At 50.5% G+C, this 21400-nt stretch overlaps 1 protein-coding gene across 2 annotated transcripts in view; it reads right to left on the bottom strand.

Annotated features, from left to right (window-relative positions):
* HUWE1 (HECT, UBA and WWE domain containing E3 ubiquitin protein ligase 1) overlaps nt 1-21400 on the bottom strand; it is a 1655742-nt gene that overhangs the window by 921231 nt on the left and 713111 nt on the right. For both annotated transcript variants that reach the window (XM_078664564.1, XM_078664565.1), the window contains one exon: nt 14940-15102. In XM_078664564.1, the coding sequence (XP_078520690.1) occupies nt 14940-15102 (163 nt within the window). The remainder of the gene's footprint in view (nt 1-14939; nt 15103-21400) is intronic.

Here is a 21400-nt window from a genome sequence, read left to right as displayed (position 1 = left end):
GGGGGCTGAACTTCGGTGCTGGAGCTGCTTAGGGTCGGGGCTTCTCTTACCCCAAAGCACTCAGTCGAGGGTCACTCGGTGGTCGTGCTGGGCAAGCGTCGTGCAGTCTTGAAGATGGCCGGTCCCTCGAGGTCTCGTCACACCTACGGGTCTCAGCTGGGCTGAAGATGCAGGTTGAGGTCAGAGGTGCCAGGGAAGCCGGTTCTCGTCGAGCTGGGCAGTCTTGATCCGGAGGAGAGACTTGCAGCAGACCGCGATGCTTGGATGGTGCCTGCTGCTGCAGGGTGACTACTCCTTAGTCACAAGGGAGAAATCTTAGGAAGAGTCTTGAGTTCCTTTCGTGGAAAGTCGGTTCAGGATTCAAAGATGATCTAATTTGGAAGGGGGCCTGCTCCTACCTTTATCCTGCAAAAGGGGGCTGGCACGTGACTAAGTCCTGCCCTATGGGTGGGACTAGGAAGGGGCTCACACCAGCCCCTGAGCTTTCCCCAGCTCAGGGGCTGGTGTGCCCCTGGAACTGGTTCTAGACGGCATATGCACAGTGAGCACCGGGGCGCCACTTGCAGTCACCTTCCTCTAAAGCCCTGCCTACCTAGGATACACAAAATCCTGTCTGGGACGGTGCTGGCACCGCCCCTGGCAGGAAACCCTTTGTCCTTGCCTCCTGGGCTGGGAGGACTCCCAGCAGCAGGAGGGCAGACTAGTGTCTCGGTGGCAGCATCCATCTTGTGGAGCTGAGGCTATGTCTGGCTTTAACCGGGGTTACAGGTTACCAACATGTCGTGTCCCTCTAGAAGGGTGGAATGCTAACCCCGTCACCAGAATTGGCGAGGGGTTAGTATTCCAATTCGTATGACACCTTACTCGACATGTTTTGATAATGTTATACCAAAGTTAGCATATGACCGCGAGGTACATAATGCACTTAAGAGTATATGGTATAGCGTTATCATGGAACAGCTATTAGGACTTGGTTCCGCAAGCTGCAAACAGGCTCAGCTCATGCCAGAGCACCATTTCACATTATTCCACGCACTCTGCCTTCAGGATTGTTAAGGCCTGCCATAGGAGTGACTGATAGGAATATATGTGTCCATTTTAGGTTTAGATATAGGAATACTATATCTAAAGCAAAGGGTGATTTCACCACCTTGCCCCAGCTGTCAAGCATCCAGTTGTGTCAGATTTGGATGGCCAGCCAGGCCAGCCAGGGGTGGCATAATACATGCTGCAGCCCCTGGTAGGCCCTGGGTACACCTATGCCCTGGGTACCTAAGGTACACTGTACAGGGACTGATAAGGTGACTCAGTATCCAATTTAGATATGTACCTAAGGTACATGGAATCCATTTTACAGAGAGAGCAGTAGGCCTGGGGTCCTGAATAGCAGGGCCCCAGGTCAACTAAGTCAGAAAACCAGCAAAACACCAGGCAAAAAGTTGGGGGCAACCATAGTCAGGGATCTACCTTTCTACAGGTATCAAACAACTCTTCTTAATAAACCAACACTGATGCCAGTGATGGATTTATAACACAAGGAGACCTCAGAAGTGCCCCCTGAATACCGACTAACCCTGGTGAGGTCTCAGACTGGCTTTAGGCAGCCTGCCACCACCAGACATGTTTCTAGACCCCCTAGGACGAGAGCCCCTGCTCTCGAAGGCCAGAAACAAAAGCCTATTCTGGGCAGAGGTGTGCCACTTCCTTCCCCAGGAAGAGATCGTGCTCAAAAGGGAAGCTTTAAGGGCCTTGCCGCCTTTGAAATGCGACCTCAGCCTTGTAGGAAGGTAGATCCCTGACTATGGTTGCCCCCAACTTTTTGCCTGGTGTTTTGCTGGTTTTCTGACTTAGTTGACCTGGGACCCTGCTATTCAGGGCCCCAGGCCTACTGCTCTATCTGTAAAATGGATTCCATGTACCTTAGGTACATATCTAATTGGATACTGAGTCACCTTATCAGTCCCTGTACAGAGTACCTTAGGTGCCCAGGGCATAGGTGTACCCAGGGCCTACCAGGGGCTGCAGCATGTATTATGCCACCCCTGGCAACTTCAACCCTATGCAGCCGCAGCCCCTGGGCTAGGTAACCCGAGTACTCCGGTGCTCCAGCATAGTCCAACACCCTAAGTGTTCGGATCCACTCCCGTTTTCGACCCACCTAGTCGGGTTCGCCCGAGAACAGTAACTTTGCAACTGCTAGCCTCCATAGACTTTTTCCCGCCTTACGCGTGAGAGTTCCCACTCTGCACACGACGTCCACAGGCCTCCTGCATCTAATCACAGTGTTTAGAATTGTAGGCCTAGCGATTCCTGAGTCTAGAAAAGTATTACTTACCTGCTAGCAAGTTCGCATTCCACTTACTGAGTATATGGTTTTTCGTGCCCCTAGGGCATTTGTGTAAATTGTGCGACTTAAAGTATTTTCGTAAGAGTTTTGTTGTGTGCTTAGCTCCCTGTCTCATAAAGAGCCAGGGTAGTCTTGTTATAAATAAATATCTGTTTATTTTCATAACAACTTGTGTGGTGTCCTTTCACTTGGTGTTCAAGGGGTAATGTGATGGTAAAACAGCTGGCTTAACACGCCCTCTAGAGTCTTAGCCTTAGACTGCTTTTGTCCACGCTACTAGGATAGCTGGTCTATAAGGTTGACTTACAACCAATCATCAATAAGGGTTGTTTGGACTGATACATAGTGATCACTAGAATAGTGAGCACTGCAGATCAGGCCACCTTCTCACAAGCCTCCGCTGCTACCAGCAGCTGGCAGCCCCTGGTTTAAACCCCCCATTTTGTTGGGGGAACCGGCATGAAAACTTAGGAAGAAAAGGAGGTGTGCCTCCCTTCATCAACTCCACCCCTCAGGTGCTGGAGATGAAGTGCAGCACATTTTTCAGTGCCCACTCTCTTGAAGATGGTCAGATTTATTAAATCAGGCCTAATGCTATGCCCCCTTCCACACAAGGGTGGCATAATAGAGGGTATTAACACCCCAGATAAGGAACCCATTAGTCCCTACCTGTCACTCCCTTAAATCTAGCAATTCGGTGCACCCACCAGACCATAAAATCAGATTCCTGACAAGCTACGAAGCCTGGATGCCTAAAAGATGCAACAGAAAGGAAGAAGGACCAGCAATTGACTCTGCGCCAGCCCTGCCAGCCTGTCGTCTTTAGACCTTGCTACCAAAAGTCAACTCGTTCTGCAGGCCCAGCAACCTACAAAAGTCCTGGGAGGACAGCCTGTCTTCTATAAAGATCAAGATATTCCTGTGGCCAGCAGAACTGTCCAAGAAGAAACCACATTTAAATTAAAAACTGTGCCCTGCGGAACTGCCTCCAGACCCACCTCAGCACCAGCCCACGGCCTGAGTCCAAGTGGCCTACCAGTCCTGCAAAGGTTCCCCAGCAAGTCAGAGTCCTCAGTGGGCGGAGCCCTGCTGGACTTTACATAGACACATGCAGCCTCAATCCAAAGACACACCCTCACCGCAACCTGCCCGGTAAGCTGTTCCAGTCGGAAAAGGATACCCCTGAAGCCGAAGCCTCAGGTCCTTGCAGAGCTCTACCTATGGTGTCCCAACGTTCCCTAGCATTAGAACTTATCTGGGCAGTTATGGGTTTTGTTCGTTCAGCCTCCTGGCTTGAGCCTGCAGCCCTTCTCCAAAACCCATCTCCCACCTGTGATATTTGTGCTTTTAAACCCACTGCTTGTCATTGCGCTGCATGCAACAGTAGACCAAGCGTGTGCATAATTTTCATTTACTAGCGCTTTGTCGATTGAAGCACTATCGTGGTGCTACACGCACATGCTCAGCTGTTGTCTATGCCAGCTGCCACTTAGCATTGCGCTCGTGTGTGCAAGCATTGGCGAGTGTTTAACTTTCATTTTACCGTGTTGTGAAGACGCCATTCACTCGGTGTGCCCCTTGATTTAGGCAATTTGACTTGGATGCCATTTTGTTTGTTGTTTGTGCCTCGGAGCCCGTCCTCTCCGACCGATCTCGCCTCCCTGCTGACCCTCCCTCCCACGAAGTACATAACCTATCCCCCACCCCCAGAAACGTCGTGACCGTCCTGACGCTCTCAGAAGCGGTCGCTCCCTGCTCCCTGCTCCAGTGGTATCGTATTGCTACCCAGCCTGTGATCCCTGCCTGTGATTTGTGCTTTTAAACCCACTGCTTGTCATTGCGCTGCATGCAACAGTAGACCAAGCATGTGCATAATTTTCATTTACTAGCGCTTTGCCGATTGAAGCACTAGCGTGGTGCTACACGCGCATGCTCAGCTGTTGTCTCTGCCAGCTGCCACTTAGCATTGCGCTCGTGTGTGCAAGCATTGGCGAGTGTTTAACTTTCATTTTACCGTGTTGTGAAGCCGCCATTCACTCGGTGTGCCCCTTGAATTATGCAATTTGACTTGGATGCCATTTTGTTTGTTGTTTGTGCCTCGGAGTCCGTCCTCTCCGACCGATCCCGCCTCCCTGCTGACCCTCCCTCGCCCCTCCCCTTCCACTATCCATTTATGCCAGATGCTTTCTCACGCAGCGGTCGCGCCCCATGCGTGCCGAAGGTGCGCCAAAGGTAAGCCCGTCTACGCCCGTCCGCGACTGGACCGCGCCCAGCGCCAGACCCCTTGTCCCCGCATCACCCACCCCTCCCGCATTACATACGACGCCTCCACCCTCTTAGCACTAAACCCCGGCTGACTCCCTAACTGCGCCCAAGCAGCACCAGGACACACCCATGGACCCTTCAGCTGCCACTCCTGCAATTTCACCTGCATCAAGACCCACACCAAACCAACAAACACCAAACAGAGATTCAACACCAACCACCTTAAATGCATCCTTCTCAACACCCGCTCGGTTCACAAACACGCCATCGACCTTTGGAATCTACTCGACACCATTTCTCCGGACATCGCCTTCCTAACAGAAACCTGGATGAATGCCTCTTCAGCTCCAGACATCACCATTGCCATCCCAGACGGCTACAAGATCATCCGTAAGGACCGCACCATTCAAACAGGAGGAGGCATCGCCATCGTCCACAAGAACACCATCCACGTCTCAACCAGTTCAGAAGACAATCTCACTATCGCCGAACACCTTCACTTCCAGATCCACACCGACCCCAAGACCACTCTCAGAGGCACCCTCCTCTACAGGCCACCAGGACCCCGTACAAAATTCAGCGAAGACATCACTGACTTCATCACCCCACACGCCCTCCCCTCGGAAGAATACATTCTACTGGGAGACCTCAATTTCCATCTGGAAAAGAGCAACGACAGTAACACTACCACCCTTCTGGACAATCTCGCCAATCTCGGACTCAAACAACTTGTTAATACCCCCACACACTATGCAGGACACACACTCAACCCTATCTTCACTTCCAGCAAGCATATCTCCTTCACTCACACCACACCCATCCACTGGACGGACCACAGTTGCATCCACTTCATTTACAATAAGACCTCGATCCACAACCACCCTCAACCAACTCTGCGAAGAAATTGGAACAAAATTACCACCGACCAGATCTCAACATCGCTTCTTCAAAAACCCCCTGCCTATTCAACCAACCCTAACCAAGCCGCCATCAACCTCACACAATAGTTAACCCAAACCGCCGACAAACTAGCACCTTTGAAAAAACATCAAATCAAGCAAGGAAGCAAGAACGTCCCCTGCTTCAACGATGACCTTAAGAAATCCAAGAAGCTCTGTCGTTCTCTTGAGAAAACTTGGAAAACAGACCCAAACACTATCACCCAAGCCGCCTTCAAAAACGCCACCCGCAAACACCACCAACTAATCCGGACAGCCAAGAAATCAGCACTCAAAGACCGACTAGACAACAACGCCCACAACAGCATGGAACTTTTCAACATCAAAGAATTCACCAACCCCACCACCGGCTCTAACGACATCACCCCCTCTCAAGTCCTCTGCGACTCCCTCGCCTCATTCTTCCATGACAAAATCGCCGACATTCATAACAGCTTTGACAACCAACCCGTAAACCAGTCCACACCACTCACCTCCGACCCTGTACCTCCTCCAAATAACCTTTTCGACTGGAACCCAATCACCACAGAAGACACCATTCGCCTGATGAACTCCATCCACTCAGGATCCCCCACAGACCCATGCCCCCATCACATCTTCAACAAAGCTGACTCCATTATCGCACCCCATCTCCGAGATGTCATCAACTGCTCCCTTCACTCCGCAACATTCCCAGAAAGCTGGAAACACGCCGAACTCAGCGCCCTTCTGAAGAAACCCACAGCTGACCCCACCGAACTCAAAAACTACCGCCCCATCTCGCTCCTCCCATTCCCTGCAAAAGTCATCGAGAAAGCCATCAACAATCAGCTCGCCGCCTTCCTCGAAACCAACAAATCACTCGACTCCTCACAGTCTGGCTTCCGAGCCAAACACAGCACCGAGACCGCCCTCATCGCAGCAACAGACGACATTCGAACACTACTGGACAACGGAGACACAGTCGCCCTCATCCTCCTTGACCTCTCCGCAGCCTTCGACACAGTCTGCCATAGCACCCTGATACAACGCCTCAGAAACATCGGAATTCAAGGAAAAGCACTGGACTGGATCATTTCGTTCCTCGCTGGAAGAACTCAGAGAGTCCGCCTCCCCCCTTTTAAGTCAGAGACCACCGAAGTCATCTGCGGCGTCCCGCAAGGATCACTCAGCCCCACCCTCTTCAACGTCTACATGAGCCCCCTCGCAACCATCGCACGTCAACACAACCTCAACATCATCTCCTACGCTGATGACACTCAGCTGATCCTCTCACTCACCAAAGACCCAACCACCGCCAAAACCAACCTACATGAAGGGATGAAAGAAGTAGCCGAGTGGATGAAGCACAGCCGTCTGAAACTGAACTCGGACAAAACGGAAGTCCTCATCCTAGGTTCATCCCCTTCCGCCTGGGACGACTCTTGGTGGCCAACGACCCTAGGAAAAGCCCCCATACCGACGGACCACGCACGGAACCTGGGCATCATACTGGACTCCTCACTCTCGATGACCAGACAAGTCAACGCCGTCTCATCATCATGCTTCAACATCCTACGCATGCTCAAAAAAAACATTCCGCTGGATCCCCACCGAAACAAGAAAAACGGTTACCCACGCACTGGTTACAAGCCGTCTGGACTACGGAATGAATATGCTACTTACCAGTATGCATCTGTTCTTGCATGTAGGGCTGCTAACATTCATATCTTATGCATAGATCGCCGCCTAGTGTTGGGTCCGGATGATTGCACATTGTTGTCCTGGAAGAGTCTTCGAAGTATCACGAGATAGGTGGCTCCTCCCCTGGACTACAGTGCGCATGGGCATCGACTCCATCCCCAGATTGTTTTTAGCCATTGTGGCAGAGATGGAGTGAAACAGTGTAAAGGATGTCCATGCTAATGATGAATGCAAGAGTGTCTGCAGCCGCTACGGGCACCGGGGAGGAGGGCGGGCGATATGAATGTTAGCAGCCCTACATGCCAAGAACAGATGCATACTGGTAAGTAGCATATTCAGTTCGAGGCATGTGGGCTGCTAAATTCATATCTTATGCATAGAATACATAGCAGTCCCTCCATTAACGGCGGTTGCCCGTGCCAGCTGCAGAAGCTTGAAAGAGTGTCTTGAGAACAGCCTGTCCTACAGCTGCTTGCTGTTTTGAATGCACATCCACACAGTAATGTTTGGTAAATGTGTGTGGTGTAGACCATGTGGCTGCTCTACAAATGTCTTCTAAGGGAATGTTCCCTAGGAAAGCCATGGAGGCCCCCAATTTGCGCGTGGAGTGCGCCCTTGGGGGTATTGTTAAGGTGCGTTTAGCCTTTTGATAACAGATTTGAATGCACTTAGCAATCCATCTGGCTATTCCTGCTTTGGAAATAGGGTTGCCTTTGTGCTGTGCTGAGAAGGCAACAAAAAGTTGTTGTGTCTTTCTAAAGTTTTGTGTTCTGTCTATGTAGTACATTAGCGCCCTCCTAACGTCTAATGTATGAAGCATTCTTTCTGCTACCGTTTGTGGGTTTTGGAAGAATGCAGGCAGGTCAATAGTTTGGTTGAGATGAAACTGTGATACCACTTTAGGAAGGAATTTGGGGTTAGTGCGGAGCACTACCCTGTTGGAATGTATTTGTATGAATGGCTCTTGGATTGTGAGCGCTTGCAGCTCACTTACACGTCTGAGCGACGTGATAGCAATGAGAAAAGCCACTTTCCATGTGAGAAACTGAATCTCGCAGGAATGCAGTGGCTCAAAAGGTGGGCCCATCAGCCTAGTGAGGACCACATTGAGGTTCCACACTGGAGCTGGTGGTGTTCTTGGAGGAATGACTCGCTTCAGTCCTTCTAGGAAGGCTTTAATGGCAGGCACCCTGAAAACAGAGAGGTGTTGCCTATTCTGGAGATAAGCCGCTATGGCGGATAAATGTATCCGAATGGAAGCGTACGCTAGATTGCATTTGTAAAGATGTAACAAATAGCAGATGATGTTAGGAATGGATGCATCTAGCGGGTTGATTTTGTTGTCTGCACAGTACATGACAAAACGCTTCCACTTAGCTGCATAGCAAGCTCGGGTAGTGGGCTTACGTGCCTCCCGGATGATGTCCATGCATTCCGGTGGCAGGTTGAGGTAGCCAAATTCTAAGACCTCAGGAGCCAGATCGCCAGATTGAGCTGTTGCGGATCTGGATGCTGAATGTCGCCATGGTTCTGCGTCAAGAGCCGGGATGTGAGATGCAGCCTTTGATGCGGTACCACGGAAAGTTCTAGAAACGTGGTGTACCATGGTTAGCGTGCCCATGTTGGAGCAACCAGGATGAGAGTCATGGAGTGTTGCTTTAGCTTTCTTGCCACCAGCGGAATGAGAGGCGCTGGGGGAAAAGCGTACGCAAATTTGCCTGACCAGTTCATCCATATCGCATTCCCCTGCGATTCCGGGTGAGGGAACCTGGCGGCAAAGCTTTGGCATTTTGCGTTTTCCCTTGTGGCAAAGAGGTCTATCTGTGGATGACCCCACTGCTGGAAGTACGGGTGGAGTACTGATGGATGTATCTCCCACTCGTGCATTTGATGGCTGTACCTGCTGAGCAGATCCGCCATCTGATTGTCCTTGCCCGGGAGGTGTTCCGCCATGAGGAAGATGTTCCTCTGAATGGCCCACTTCCACATGCTCTGAGCCAGATGAGACAGCTGTGGCGAGTGAGTACCTCCCTGTTTCTGGATGTAGTACATGGCTGTCATGTTGTCCGTCCGGATCAACACGACCTTGTTGCATAGATGTACTTTGAAGGACTTGAGCGCCATGAAGATTGCCATCAATTCTAGGTAGTTGATGTGCAACTTCTGTTGCTGAGTGGACCACAGTCCTTGCACCGTGTAGTGGAGCACATGAGCTCCCCATCCTTGGAGAGATGCGTCCGCTGTTAGGATTATCTGTGGCACTGGCTCGTGGAACGGTCAGCCCTTGCAAAGGTTGTGTGGATTCCACCAATGCAGAGAGTTGTATGCCCGACCGGTCACCAACACTAGGTCTGTTAGCTGTCCCCGAGCCTGTGTCCACTGATGTGCCAAGCATTCTTGGAGAGGGCGCATGTGCAACCTCGCGTGCGGGACTATGAAGATGCAGGAAGCCATCATGCCTATCAACTGCATGAACACTCTCGCTGGCAGGGAGTGTTGTGGTCTGAACTTTTGGCACAGCGACTGAATGCTGTTGATTCTGACTGGGTTTGGCTGAGCCATAGCAGTCAGGGTGTTTATTGTCGCGCCCAGATACTGCCGCACATGGGCTGGTTGAAGGTGCGACTTTGGGTAATTGAGCGAGAACCCCAGGCTGTGAAGGAGTTGAATAGTGTGGGACATGTCTGCGGCGCACTGTTGTTCCGACTTTGCTTGAACAAGCCAGTCTAGGTACGGGTAGACATGTATGTTCTGTCTCCTGAGGTGCGCCGCCACTGTCGCCAGACACTTTGTAAACACTCTGGGGGCAGTAGTCACCCCGAAGGGTAGGACTTTGAACTGATAGTGCCTGTTTAGAATGGTAAACCTGAGGTATTTTCTGTGGGATGGGTGGAGTGGGATGTGGAAATAAGCATCCTTGAGGTCCAAGGTTGCTAGGAAGTCCCCTTGATTGAGCAGGGGAAGGATTTGTTGCAGTGTCAGCATGTGAAAGTGTTCTGACAGTATGTACATGTTGAGGGGGCGTAGATCGAGAATAGGTCTGAGGGATCCGTCCTTTGGGATGAGGAAGTACAGGGAATAGACCCCCGTGCCTTCCTCTTCCACTGGCACGAGCTCGATTGCGCCTTTTTGCAGCATCACTAGCACTTCCTGCTGCAATAAGGGCAAGTGCTCTGCCGACATAGGACGGTGTCTTGGGGGAATGTTGGGAGGAATGGATGTCAACTCCAAACAGTAACCGTACTGGATACGTTTTCTCACCCACCTGTCCGTGGTGATGGACGTCCAGACTGGCAGGAACTGCTGGAGTCTCCCCCCGACCGGTGTTGTATGGTCGGGGGGCAGTGACAGAGCGTCACTGTTTGTTGGCGGCAGAGGAACGTGAGTTGTTGTTACCTCTGCCTCTGCCTTTGGCACTGTTACCTCTGTAACCCCCTCTACCCTGCTTGGGGTATGAGGATTGTGCACCACCCTTCGCGTATTTTGTTTGTTGACCCAATTGTCCTCTGGTAACACCACGTGCCCCTGAGCGACGAAAAGTGTGTCCCCTGAATTGCTGAGACTGAAGCGCCCCCATGGACTTAGCAGTCTCGTTGTCTTTTTTAATCTTTTCAAGGGTGGTGTCCACATCTGGACCAAACAGGGTGTCCGGATTGACGGGCTGGTTGAGGATTGTAGTTTGGATGTCAGGCTTAAATCCAGATATGCGAAGCCAAGCTTGTCGCCTCAACATGACGCTAGTGTTAATCCCCCTAGCCGCTGTATCTGCCACATCAAGTGCACACTTTATGGCAGCGTTGGAGATAAGCTTTCCCTCTTGTATGAGCATTTCGCCTGCTTCTTTAAACTCATCAGGTAGGTGTTGAAGGAGCTGTTCTAGGGTGTCGTAATGCGCCCTATCGTATCGTGCCAATAGTGCATGCGTGTTTGCGATACGCCATACATTGGCAGCCTGTGCCACCACCCTTTTGCCCGATGCCTCAAGCACTTTCGACTCCTTGTCTGGGGGAGGAGCTTCACCCGTGGTTTGGGAGTTTGCCCTCTTGAGGGCATTGGCGACCACCAACGAGTCCAGGGGCAACTGTCCTCGAATATATGCAGGATCTCCAGGTGCTGGCCTGTATTTTTTCTCAATACGTGGGTTCACCACCCTTGCCCTGGTAGGCTCCTTAAAGATCTCTGGGGCATGTTTAAGGACACCTTTGAGCATAGGAAGTATTTTAACTGTTCTCTCTGAGACGGAGAAAGTGTCAAATAAAAAGTCTTCCTCTACCGGGTCAGCATGCATGTCCACATTATGATTTGCTGCTGCCCGTTCGAGTAAAGCATTAAATGCAGCAGAATCCTCTGTTGGAGAAGTACGTGTCCCAAAGCCTTGTGGATCTTGTACCACCTGATGACCACTCTGGTCCCCAGTGTCGCCATATGAGTCCTGCTGAACATCAGGGTCATTGCCAACCGGGAAATTGTATTGGTCCTGTTGGTCATCATCATCTCCTCCTGATTGGTTGGGTGAAGGTGATGGACTCCGTCTCGGTGGTGGCAGAATAGGCTCAGCAAGTGAAGGAATGTCTTGTGCTGGCCTCTTCTTCTTTAGTGGAATAACATATGACTCCAGTGGTTGGGAAGTGATTTTCCTTTTATAAGGTGTCAGTTTCCCTGTGTAGGCATCGATGCAATGCTCAGATTGCTCCTCAGAGGCAAGATACGGATCCGATAGGCCCTTTGGCGTGGACGTATCCGACGGTTTTGGCACCGACGTGGTTGCGAAGGCCTTCGGGGCCACCTTCGGTGGCAGGGTGTAAAGGAGCTTGCTTGAGGACTTTTGAGGTGCGTCCACCAATTTCGGAGCCGATGGCGTGGAAGCCGTGGACGACAAAGTCTTATCCTTTATACGTTTAAGGGAGTCAGTAAGCTGCTGTGTAAAGGAGGCAGCGGGTTTTGGAACAGACGGCCGATCTTCGGTGGCGTCGGGTTTGCTGGGTGTCGACGGTACTGGCGTCGACGAATCTTCGGCCGCAATGCGTCGGTGCTCCGATGAAGGCTTTGTCGCCGATGCAGCAGATCCCGCATCCTTGTGCCGATGCGTTGAGCCAGCGGCCTTTGGGTCGTGGCCTTTAGTCGACTTTGGGTCAGCCGTGCGTTTACCGGACGGCGCCGTAACCGCGTCCGAAGGCGTCTCAAGAGGTTTAGGCGTCCGCGCCGGATCAACCGTGGTCGATGCCTGAGGGACGGCCTTCTTGGTGGAGGGTTGTTTGTGCACCTTTTGCGGTGCTGTCGTCTCAACAGCCTTCTTCGACTTTTGTGGGCCGGAGGTCGACGGAGTCGAAGATGGAGCATGTTTTGAAACTTTCTGTACGACGTCGGCCATCTTAGGTTTAGTCGAGTACGAAGGTTTCGGTTTCGACTGGACGTCGGCCATCTTGTGTCCCGTTGGATCCGAAGGTTTCGCTTTCGGTTTCGATACGTGCAATGGCGGCTCCGCTCGAGTCTCCGTGGCCGGGCCAGAGGGAGGGGGCCGGGGATAGCGGTGCATGGTCGTGGGTAAGGCCGAGTGGCGATCCCGTGACCGGAGCCTCAATAACGTAGACCTCGGGGCATAGCTCTTCCTCTGAGCTATCTTCCACGGCCCCATACACTTCTTCGTCGTCCCCTACCTCCTCGACGTATTCAAGGTCCGTGGCCTGTCCTTCGATGTATTCCTCTGGATCGGCCTGGACCTCCGTCGACGGTGGCGAAATCTGGAGATGATGGCTGTCGCCTTCCTCCTCTGGGTCGTCGAATATGTTGTCGGGTGCCGGGGTCGCTCGCTGGGCCTCAAGGCGCACCGCGCGCCGAAGCTTGAGCGTCTTCTTGGACCTGAACTTGGAGCAGGCCATGCAGTTTTCTTCGTTGTGGTCCGGCGACAGGCATTTATTGCAGACCGGATGCACATCGATGTGTGGATATTTGGATCCACAGACGGGGCAGAACTTGAACGGGCTCCGCTCCATGTGAAGTTCGTCGGGTCTTGCTGCTACGAGAAGGCCTCGATGTCCGAGGAGTTACTTGACTCTGTAGATATCCGGCTCAGAGAGTCGGACGACGCTCGAGACCGCACGCAAACAATACCGACACAGGTAACGAAGGCCTTTTGGCCTTAAGATGAAAGTTTATCGGTTCCGACACGGAGCCGTCGAAACCACATCCGAACCCAATGGCGGAAAAAAACAATCTGGGGATGGAGTCGATGCCCATGCGCACTGTAGTCCAGGGGAGGAGCCACCTATCTCGTGATACTTCGAAGACTCTTCCAGGACAACAATGTGCAATCATCCGGACCCAACACTAGGCGGCGATCTATGCATAAGATATGAATTTAGCAGCCCACATGCCTCGAACACACCCTTTACGCCGGTTCCACCGCAAAACTGCAGAAAAAACTCCAACGCATCCAAAACGCTTCAGCCAGACTCATACTAGACATCCCCCGCACAGACCACATTTCCGTACACCTGAAAGACCTTCACTGGCTCCCCGTCAACAAGAGAATAACGTTCTGTCTCCTCACCCACGCACACAAAGCCCTATATGAACTTGGACCTGATTGTCTCAACACGCGCCTTTCCTTTTACACCCCCACCCGCCAGCTACGTTCATCCAACCAAGCCCTCGCCGCTGTTCCACACATCCACAAAGCCACCATGGGGGGGAAGATCCTTCTCCTACTTAGCTGCCAAAACCTGGAATTCCCTTCCCATCCACCTCCGCCTTACTCAAAACCACCTAGCCTTCAGAAAACAACTTAAAACCTGGATATTCGATAAGTAAACCTCCCCCCCCCTTCCTCAAGCGCCTTGAGACCCTCTGGGTATGTAGTGCGCTATATAAATTCTGACATGACTTGACACTGATTTGCATTGGGCACCAGACACTGTGTAGGCACACAGCGACCCGTGCCACTGAGTGTGTAAGTTTGGTGATGCCTTGTGGCACCACGCACCCCCAAGCACCTTGTTTACCTTAACTTTTGGAGATTGACTCCGGACATGCTTTACTTACCTGTGAGCAGTGCAACTTTGACCACCTCCAGTCTCCATTGGTTAACACTGAGCTCCCAATCCCGAATTTGACTTCTGCACCCTGCCACCCATATACCACTAGTTGAGCAGCCTTGGTACTAATTTGAAACTTGCCTGTTGACCACAGACCTCAAAGACTGGTTTGTAAGCTGTGTACTTACCATCAAAAATGCATTCTTGTTTTACTCCCATAGGTTTAACATTGCATAACTGAAAAATTGCACTAAGTGCCCACTTTTTAGAGTGAAGAGTATTTTTGTTGAAAAATATTACCTTTTAACATACATCTTAGTCTTAAAATAAATCTTGAAAGCAGCTTATTTTTCAAAAATTAGTGATCTCCCTTTTTGAGTTGCATCATTTATTGGTCACTGTGTGTATAACACCTGTCGTACATTCCTCTGTGTTCGGCCCAAGGCTGCTCGCCCACACTACCACAAATAGAGCACTTTGGGTTTACATTGAGCGCTGGACACTTCTGTGGGACACTTTACACGATATAGCCAATTATTAGTATATAATATAAAGAGCCAGCTTCCTACAACCAAAAAAGGGCTGATGGGCTTTTTGCATGGTGTGCCCTTACATTGGCCCACAACATAAAAAACAGCTTCCTACAGACGCCGACTGGCTAGAAAGACCTACCATTTTCTTTATCATCCTGAGGCTTTGGTTCGACTTCTTTCCCTTCCTCCAAGGTTTTCTCCAGTTCCTGTACGCTTCCTCCATTCTTAGAGTTCTTCCCGAGGCGTGGAAGGCGAAGTAGAGTGAGCATCACTGGCCGCCTGTTCCCAGTCTCCTCGTTCACCTGTACAGTAAAGCATGCACCTTAAGATCCTAGTAATACGCAATATTTATCAATCAAGGCAGTGAAGTAAAGAAATATCGAAAAAGATAAGATACTTACAATTGGGATACAAGTAAGCTGTATGTATGGGTGAAGTTCTACCACCCTGCTTTGTACATTTGTGGGCTGCCCTGTTCTTTTCTACCAAAAGGAGATCAACAATGATGAAAGCCCACCGAAGGTGCTAATGTTTATATGGCTCGAAGAAGGCGTGCTAGATCCTTTGTGGATTGGCACCACAAAAGAACCATGTATGTGACAGTGGTGATTGTTCGCTCTATCCAAGCTGTTCAAGACCGACAGTGGGGACAGGTCAAAACCTAGCTCAGGGAACAAGTCTTTATCTGAATCCCCATGAGTGGGTCAACATACCATTTTCTCCTTCTAAAGTCTTTCATCTCCCCATAACCTAGGTCCTGTTTCAAAATGTTTGGGATAGGCACAAAGGGTGCTTCCACCAAGTGTCAAGTATGAATAGGTGGGGGCGTAGCCAAGATGGCAGTCGTGACGTGCAAGGAGCTTGCCATTGGCCCGCTTATTCTCCTACAGTATCCTGACAATCCTGCCACTTAGTGCCCGGATCTTGCCCTCCCACCCCCTGACTGGGGTGTGAATCTGGGGCTGCTGGAGGTCCAGGTTGGGACAAGTGGGCACTGCTGGCTTGAATAGAGGCATCACAGGATGTCTAGACTGCCTGAAGGCCGAGAGACCTCAGTCTCCTGCACACCAGAGGACACTGGCAGCATAAGCAATTGAGGTGATCAGCAGCCGGCGAATCAGAAATGGTCTGGGTGAAACTGGCCACCTTGCACCTCGGAGAGTCACTAGAAATAGCATCCTTTACCACTGGAGAACTGCGACTGCATAGTGTGGTGACATACTCTACGGGGCCTGCAGTCGACCTCCACCTGCTGTGAATTTCCCCTATAGGCAAACTGAGGTATGCTGATGAGGTGGTGAGCCAATGGATTCACGCACTTGGGTACAGAGTTACTTACATATGGACCTGGGGTAGTTGCTGCACCTACCTGCTGGGTATCAAAGATGCCCCCTACCACAGATGCCCATTGATGAGCGGAGCCATTAGCGACTTGACGGCATCCTATTTCCGTCAAAATCACGGAGTTCTGACAGACCTCCCCACGTCACTGGGAGTTTGGGCACTTGTGAGGTGGGGGCTGAATATACTGCTTCCAGCCATCAGTACTAGAAGAAATAGTGATGAGGAAAGAGACCATGTATGGGGGGGGGGGGACACAAAACTAAGATAGGACTAATGTATGGTGGAGGGTGGTGCACCGTGTCAAGAGACCCTCCCCCCCCCCCCCCACACTTGTGGCAGAGTGCGCAGGTGGATCCTCCTGCTGCACAGATCCTTGCTGCCATGGAGGCCTCCAGCTCGACGGTGCAGGCGAAAATAGATGCAGTCTCCCTTGATGCTGGGCTATTGAGAGTGGGCCTGCATGCAGTGGTTGAGAGATTCCTGGCTACCGAACAGTCTGTTTCTAAGCTGGAGTCCGAAGTCTCCACCCTGAAAACTGCCCTTACTGATGTAGCTGCAAAATGGCAGTCTTGGAGCGTAGAGCTGAAGAGGCAGAAGGCCGTTCCAGCAGTTGCAATCTTCATTTTGGGGGCTTCCCAGAAAGTACAGAAGAAAATATCGCTGAGCAGTTCTTCGAAAATTGGATCAAAACAGCACTACCATCGCCCACCCTCTCTTCCTTCTTTGTGATTGAACGGGTGCATCGTGCAATGGGTCCGACCCCCTTGGTTGGTGCCTCCTCTCATTGCAAAGATCCTCAATTACAGGGATTGAGACGGTATACTTAGGCGGGTGAGACGGGGAGAAGACAGGGTTTAGAGAATCCTACCATCCACATCTTTCCAGCCTATACACGCTTGGTGCTGCAACAGAGGATGTCCTTTGGCGGCATGAAACAAAAGCTCAGGTCGAAGCATTTGCTTCACTCTGCTAAGTTCACTCACTGGGGTTACAACAATTTCACTACGCCCGAGATTGCTTGGTACTGGCTGGAGGTGAACAGGGGAGGGAGGGTTGGACCCAGGCCTCGAAAAGTTACAATGGGAGATCTTCAAAGACATGGAACTCACGGAGGGCATACAAACGTGGTTGGCGGACTGGAAGTGCATCGATATCAATACAACGAGTGGTGAAGCGGCAGGATGGCTCCTTAGACTTGGAACAATTGGATTCGGATGGTGAAGGGGTGCATCCATCCCGAATGAGCCCTGCCCTGCTGCAGCTGAATGTGAGGAAGTTAGAGCACTGGTAGAGGAGGTGGTGACCGCTGCGACTTTGGAAGCAAGTACAGGGGATGTTGGGGAGGATACCCCTCAGACCACTAACAACTTAACACTTGGCAAGCAGATGGGACAGTGAGCCTGCAGTACAATTGGAAAAGGGAGTCAGGGGGAATAGAGGTGTGACCTTAGCCCCCCAAGGATACTTTGAGTTGGCTCGCTGGCCTAGATCCCACACTGGCAAGACGGACGCAGTTGTAGTATATTGCAGCCCAACTTCCCCATCATCTTTTTCCCTTCCTTCTTCCTTTCACATTTCTTCTAGTCTCAGACTTTTTTGTGGTGTTAGCTTTGGATGAGACTGCAGTAGTTGAGTGGGTGTAATAAAGTGCGTGGCGAGGCTGCTAGTGGATGGGTGCGCCCATGGTTCACTGACTATTGTAGCAGTGAGGGCGCCTCCTCATCCTGGCAAGGAGAGAACAGTGGAGTGACTGGTGTGATTGTAGGTGTGGATGTTTGATTGGTTTGAGGGTGATTGCATACTTGTTTATATTATGGGTAAAATTCTCTTGTTATTGAGTAGCGGGGTGACAGTTTGTTTTGATTCCCTCCAGGTCCACAGGGTGGGAGTTGTGGGTTGAGCTACGATTAGGGAGGCATGCCTGTTCATGTGTTTACCCAGTCGGTGGGTGGGGATTTTTATGATATTTTGTTAAAATGGCAGCATTGACGGGGTGTGTGTAGTGGAATTTTTAAAAACTTAGATAAATAGATGGCTCGTTTAAATGTTGTAACATGGAATGTACAAGAGCTCAATTAATTTGTGAAGTGATATTAGATACAAGCTTATCTTCACAGGCATGGGACTAACATAGCTATGTTACGGGAAAAGAAAAAAAGATGTGTTCTGCCACATACCCCACTTTTGTCCGGGGGGCGATTATCTGGGTAGCCCCACAATACCTTTTCAAGTCTCAGTTGTATAGTGAATAAAGTGGGGGGGATGTCTTGGTGCAAGGAGTGTTAGATGGCACGGAAGTATGCCTGCTGAATGTCCACGCCCAAAATAGAGGATGGTGATTCCTATCTTGATAAACTATTCCCATATGCTGGGATTCCAATTTTGTGGCCAGAAGATTTTAACTGTTGGATGGCACGCTGGATAGGCATCCCCAAAAGCACATATAAAACCTAATATGTCAGCTGCTCTCCGGGAGGCCATGGACCGCCTAGGTTGTGTGGACCTGTGGCACACGACACGCCCACATGTACAGGGCTACATGTACTACACCCAGGCGCGTTGAGTCTTCAGCTGCTCAGATCGCTTCTTGATTAATGGTGATGCTGCCGCGGCCCAACAGATCAGGTTATTAGGGAGATTTCATTCAGACCACTCCCATATGTTTTTGGGATGGGGGATGAGGAGCGGCAGACCGAAGGTCCTACTTTGGTGTCTGCAACCTGAGGCCCTGAAAGATCACATCTTTCGAGAGGAACTCAGGAGACCTGCTGCTATTTTTGCACCAACTGGCAGTCCACTGCAGCCAGGGGAATAGAGTGGAATACATGGAAGGTGGTGATGCATGGGGAATGCCCGTCGAAGGTGGGTGGCATGCAGAAACGGTTAGAGAAGTATCTTAAGGAAGCGGAGAGAACATTGGACACACTACAAAATAAAGGTCCTGTCGTAGAGCCACACAGTGAGGCTTTGCTGCATGCCCAGAGTAGGAGGTATGTGGGACAGATTAGATTCCCTAGTCTGCCGGGAATACCGCCAGCTCCTGCACTGGGAAGGTGATAAATTGGGAAAGCTATTGTCATGCCTCCTCAAGCAAGAACGCCCCTGATTATATTGACATTAAAGTCGGCTGATGGTGCCCTAGTCACCACACAACGGCAATTAACTACTTCAAGTACACTCACTTGGAAATGGAGTATAGAGTGGACAAGCTGATTGACAGATCTGAAATAGGACGGGTCCTTGATAATATCCACTTCCACGCCTTACAGATGGCCTACGAGAAGAGCTAGTGGGGGAGATTAGACATGAAGACCTGCAGGAGGCAGTGCAGAGTACGGTGTGCTGCCAGGACCCAGACGGCCTCCCGGTGGAGTACTTTCAGATGTTTGCAGACCTATTACTGCGTAGGTTGTCTGAGCCTACAGAGGCAAAGAGTACAGATTCTCCCTCCTCCCGTGCTCCCCAAAACAAGCAAGGATCCAAATCTGCCTTGCTCTTTCAGACTCCTGTCCATGTTTAGTTTTTTTCAAAATATTGGCTATAATACTAGCAATGTGGCTAGGTAGAATGGTTACACAACTGGTTCACGAAGATCAATGTGGGTTTATGACAGGGCGGGGAACTCACATTAATTTGAGCAGACTCATATTGCACTGTAGAAAGCTGGCTCTGTATAGACTACACCACAGTACGGTATAGTGTGCACAGAGTCAAGTGGATCCCCAAAGGTAGGCAGAGGCTAAAGTAGATGAACAAGTTACTCACCTTCGGTAACAATATATCTGTAAGAGACAGATTATTATTGATTCCTTACCTTTGAATTATCCCCAGGCGTCAGACTGGATCTGGAGAATGTTTCCGTCAACAGTACGCCTACGCATCGAAATGTGGCGTCGTTCGGCTCCACATTAGTTGTTGGCATCGTGGTCGCCAGGATAATGTCACGGTAGCTACATAGACCAACACCCCCCCCCCCCGCGCGCACCCTGTGACGTCAGTTCTTTTACTCGACATTCAATGCCAGAAGCGCAGAGCCATACAAGACACTGACCACTGGTGCACAAAACTAGGGCCCTGAAAAAGATTCCCTGAACTTAGAAGTCCGTTTGCAAAATGGGGACGATGGGTGGGGCGGTAAGGAATCTATAATCTATGTTTCTTACAGATGGAATATGCTACTTACCAGTATGCATCTGTTCTTGGCATGTAGAGCTGCTGACATTCATATCTTGTGCATAGATCGCCGCCTAGTGTTGGGTCCGGATGATTGCACTTTGTTGTCCTGGAAGAGTCTTCGAAGTATCACAAGATAGTTGACTCCTCTCCTGGACTACAGTGGGCATGGGCATCTTCTCCATCCTCAGATTGTTTTTCGCCATTGTGGCAAAGATGGAGTATAGGAAAGTAAGAGATGACCATGTAAATGTATGTAAGTAGAACTATGCAGCTGTGACAGGGACCGGGGAGGAGGGTGGGCGATATGAATGTCAGCAGCCCTACATACCAAGAACAGATGCATACTGGTAAGTAGCATATTCCGTTCGAGGCATGCGGGCTGCTGAATTCATATCTTGTGCATAGACTGTATAGCAGTATCTCCTCTAGCGGAGGTTACCTGTGTCAGCTGCAGCAGTCTGAAAAAGAGTTTTAAGGACAGCCTGGCCCACAGCAGCTTGCTGCTTTGCTTGTACATCCATACAGTAGTGTTTAGTGAAAGTGTGTATGGTAGACCATGTAGCTGCCCTACATATGTCTTCAAGGGGAATATTCCCTAGGAAAGGCATGGATGCCCCCAATTTACGCGTAGTGTGCTTTTGGGGGAACTGTTAGAGTGCGTTTAGCTTTTTGATAACATATTTGGATGCATTTAACTATCCATCTGGCTATTCCTGATTTTGAGATGGGATTACCTTTATGTTGTGGTGAAAAAGCAACACACAGTTGCTTTGTTTTCCGAAATGATTTAGTCCTGTCCACATAATATAGCAGAGCTCTCACATCTAGTGTGTGTAGAGCTCTTTGAGCCACTGACTGTGGGTTTTGAAAGAAAACTGGCAATTCTACGGACTGGTTGATATGGAAAGTGGATATGACTTTTGGCATGAACGTAGGGTTAGTTCGAAGTACTACCTTATTTGCATGTATTTGCATGAAAGGTTCCTGAATGGTTAGTGCCTGTAGCTCACTTACTCGCCTGAGGGAGGTAATGGCAATCTAAAATGCCACCTTCCATGTTAGAAATTGTAATTCACATGA

Source organism: Lissotriton helveticus, chromosome 10 (assembly GCF_964261635.1).
Source record: "Lissotriton helveticus chromosome 10, aLisHel1.1, whole genome shotgun sequence".
NCBI lineage: Eukaryota > Metazoa > Chordata > Amphibia > Caudata > Salamandridae > Lissotriton > Lissotriton helveticus.
The sequence above is the reverse complement of the archived record's forward strand: the minus strand, read 5'-3'. Positions and strand labels throughout refer to the sequence as shown.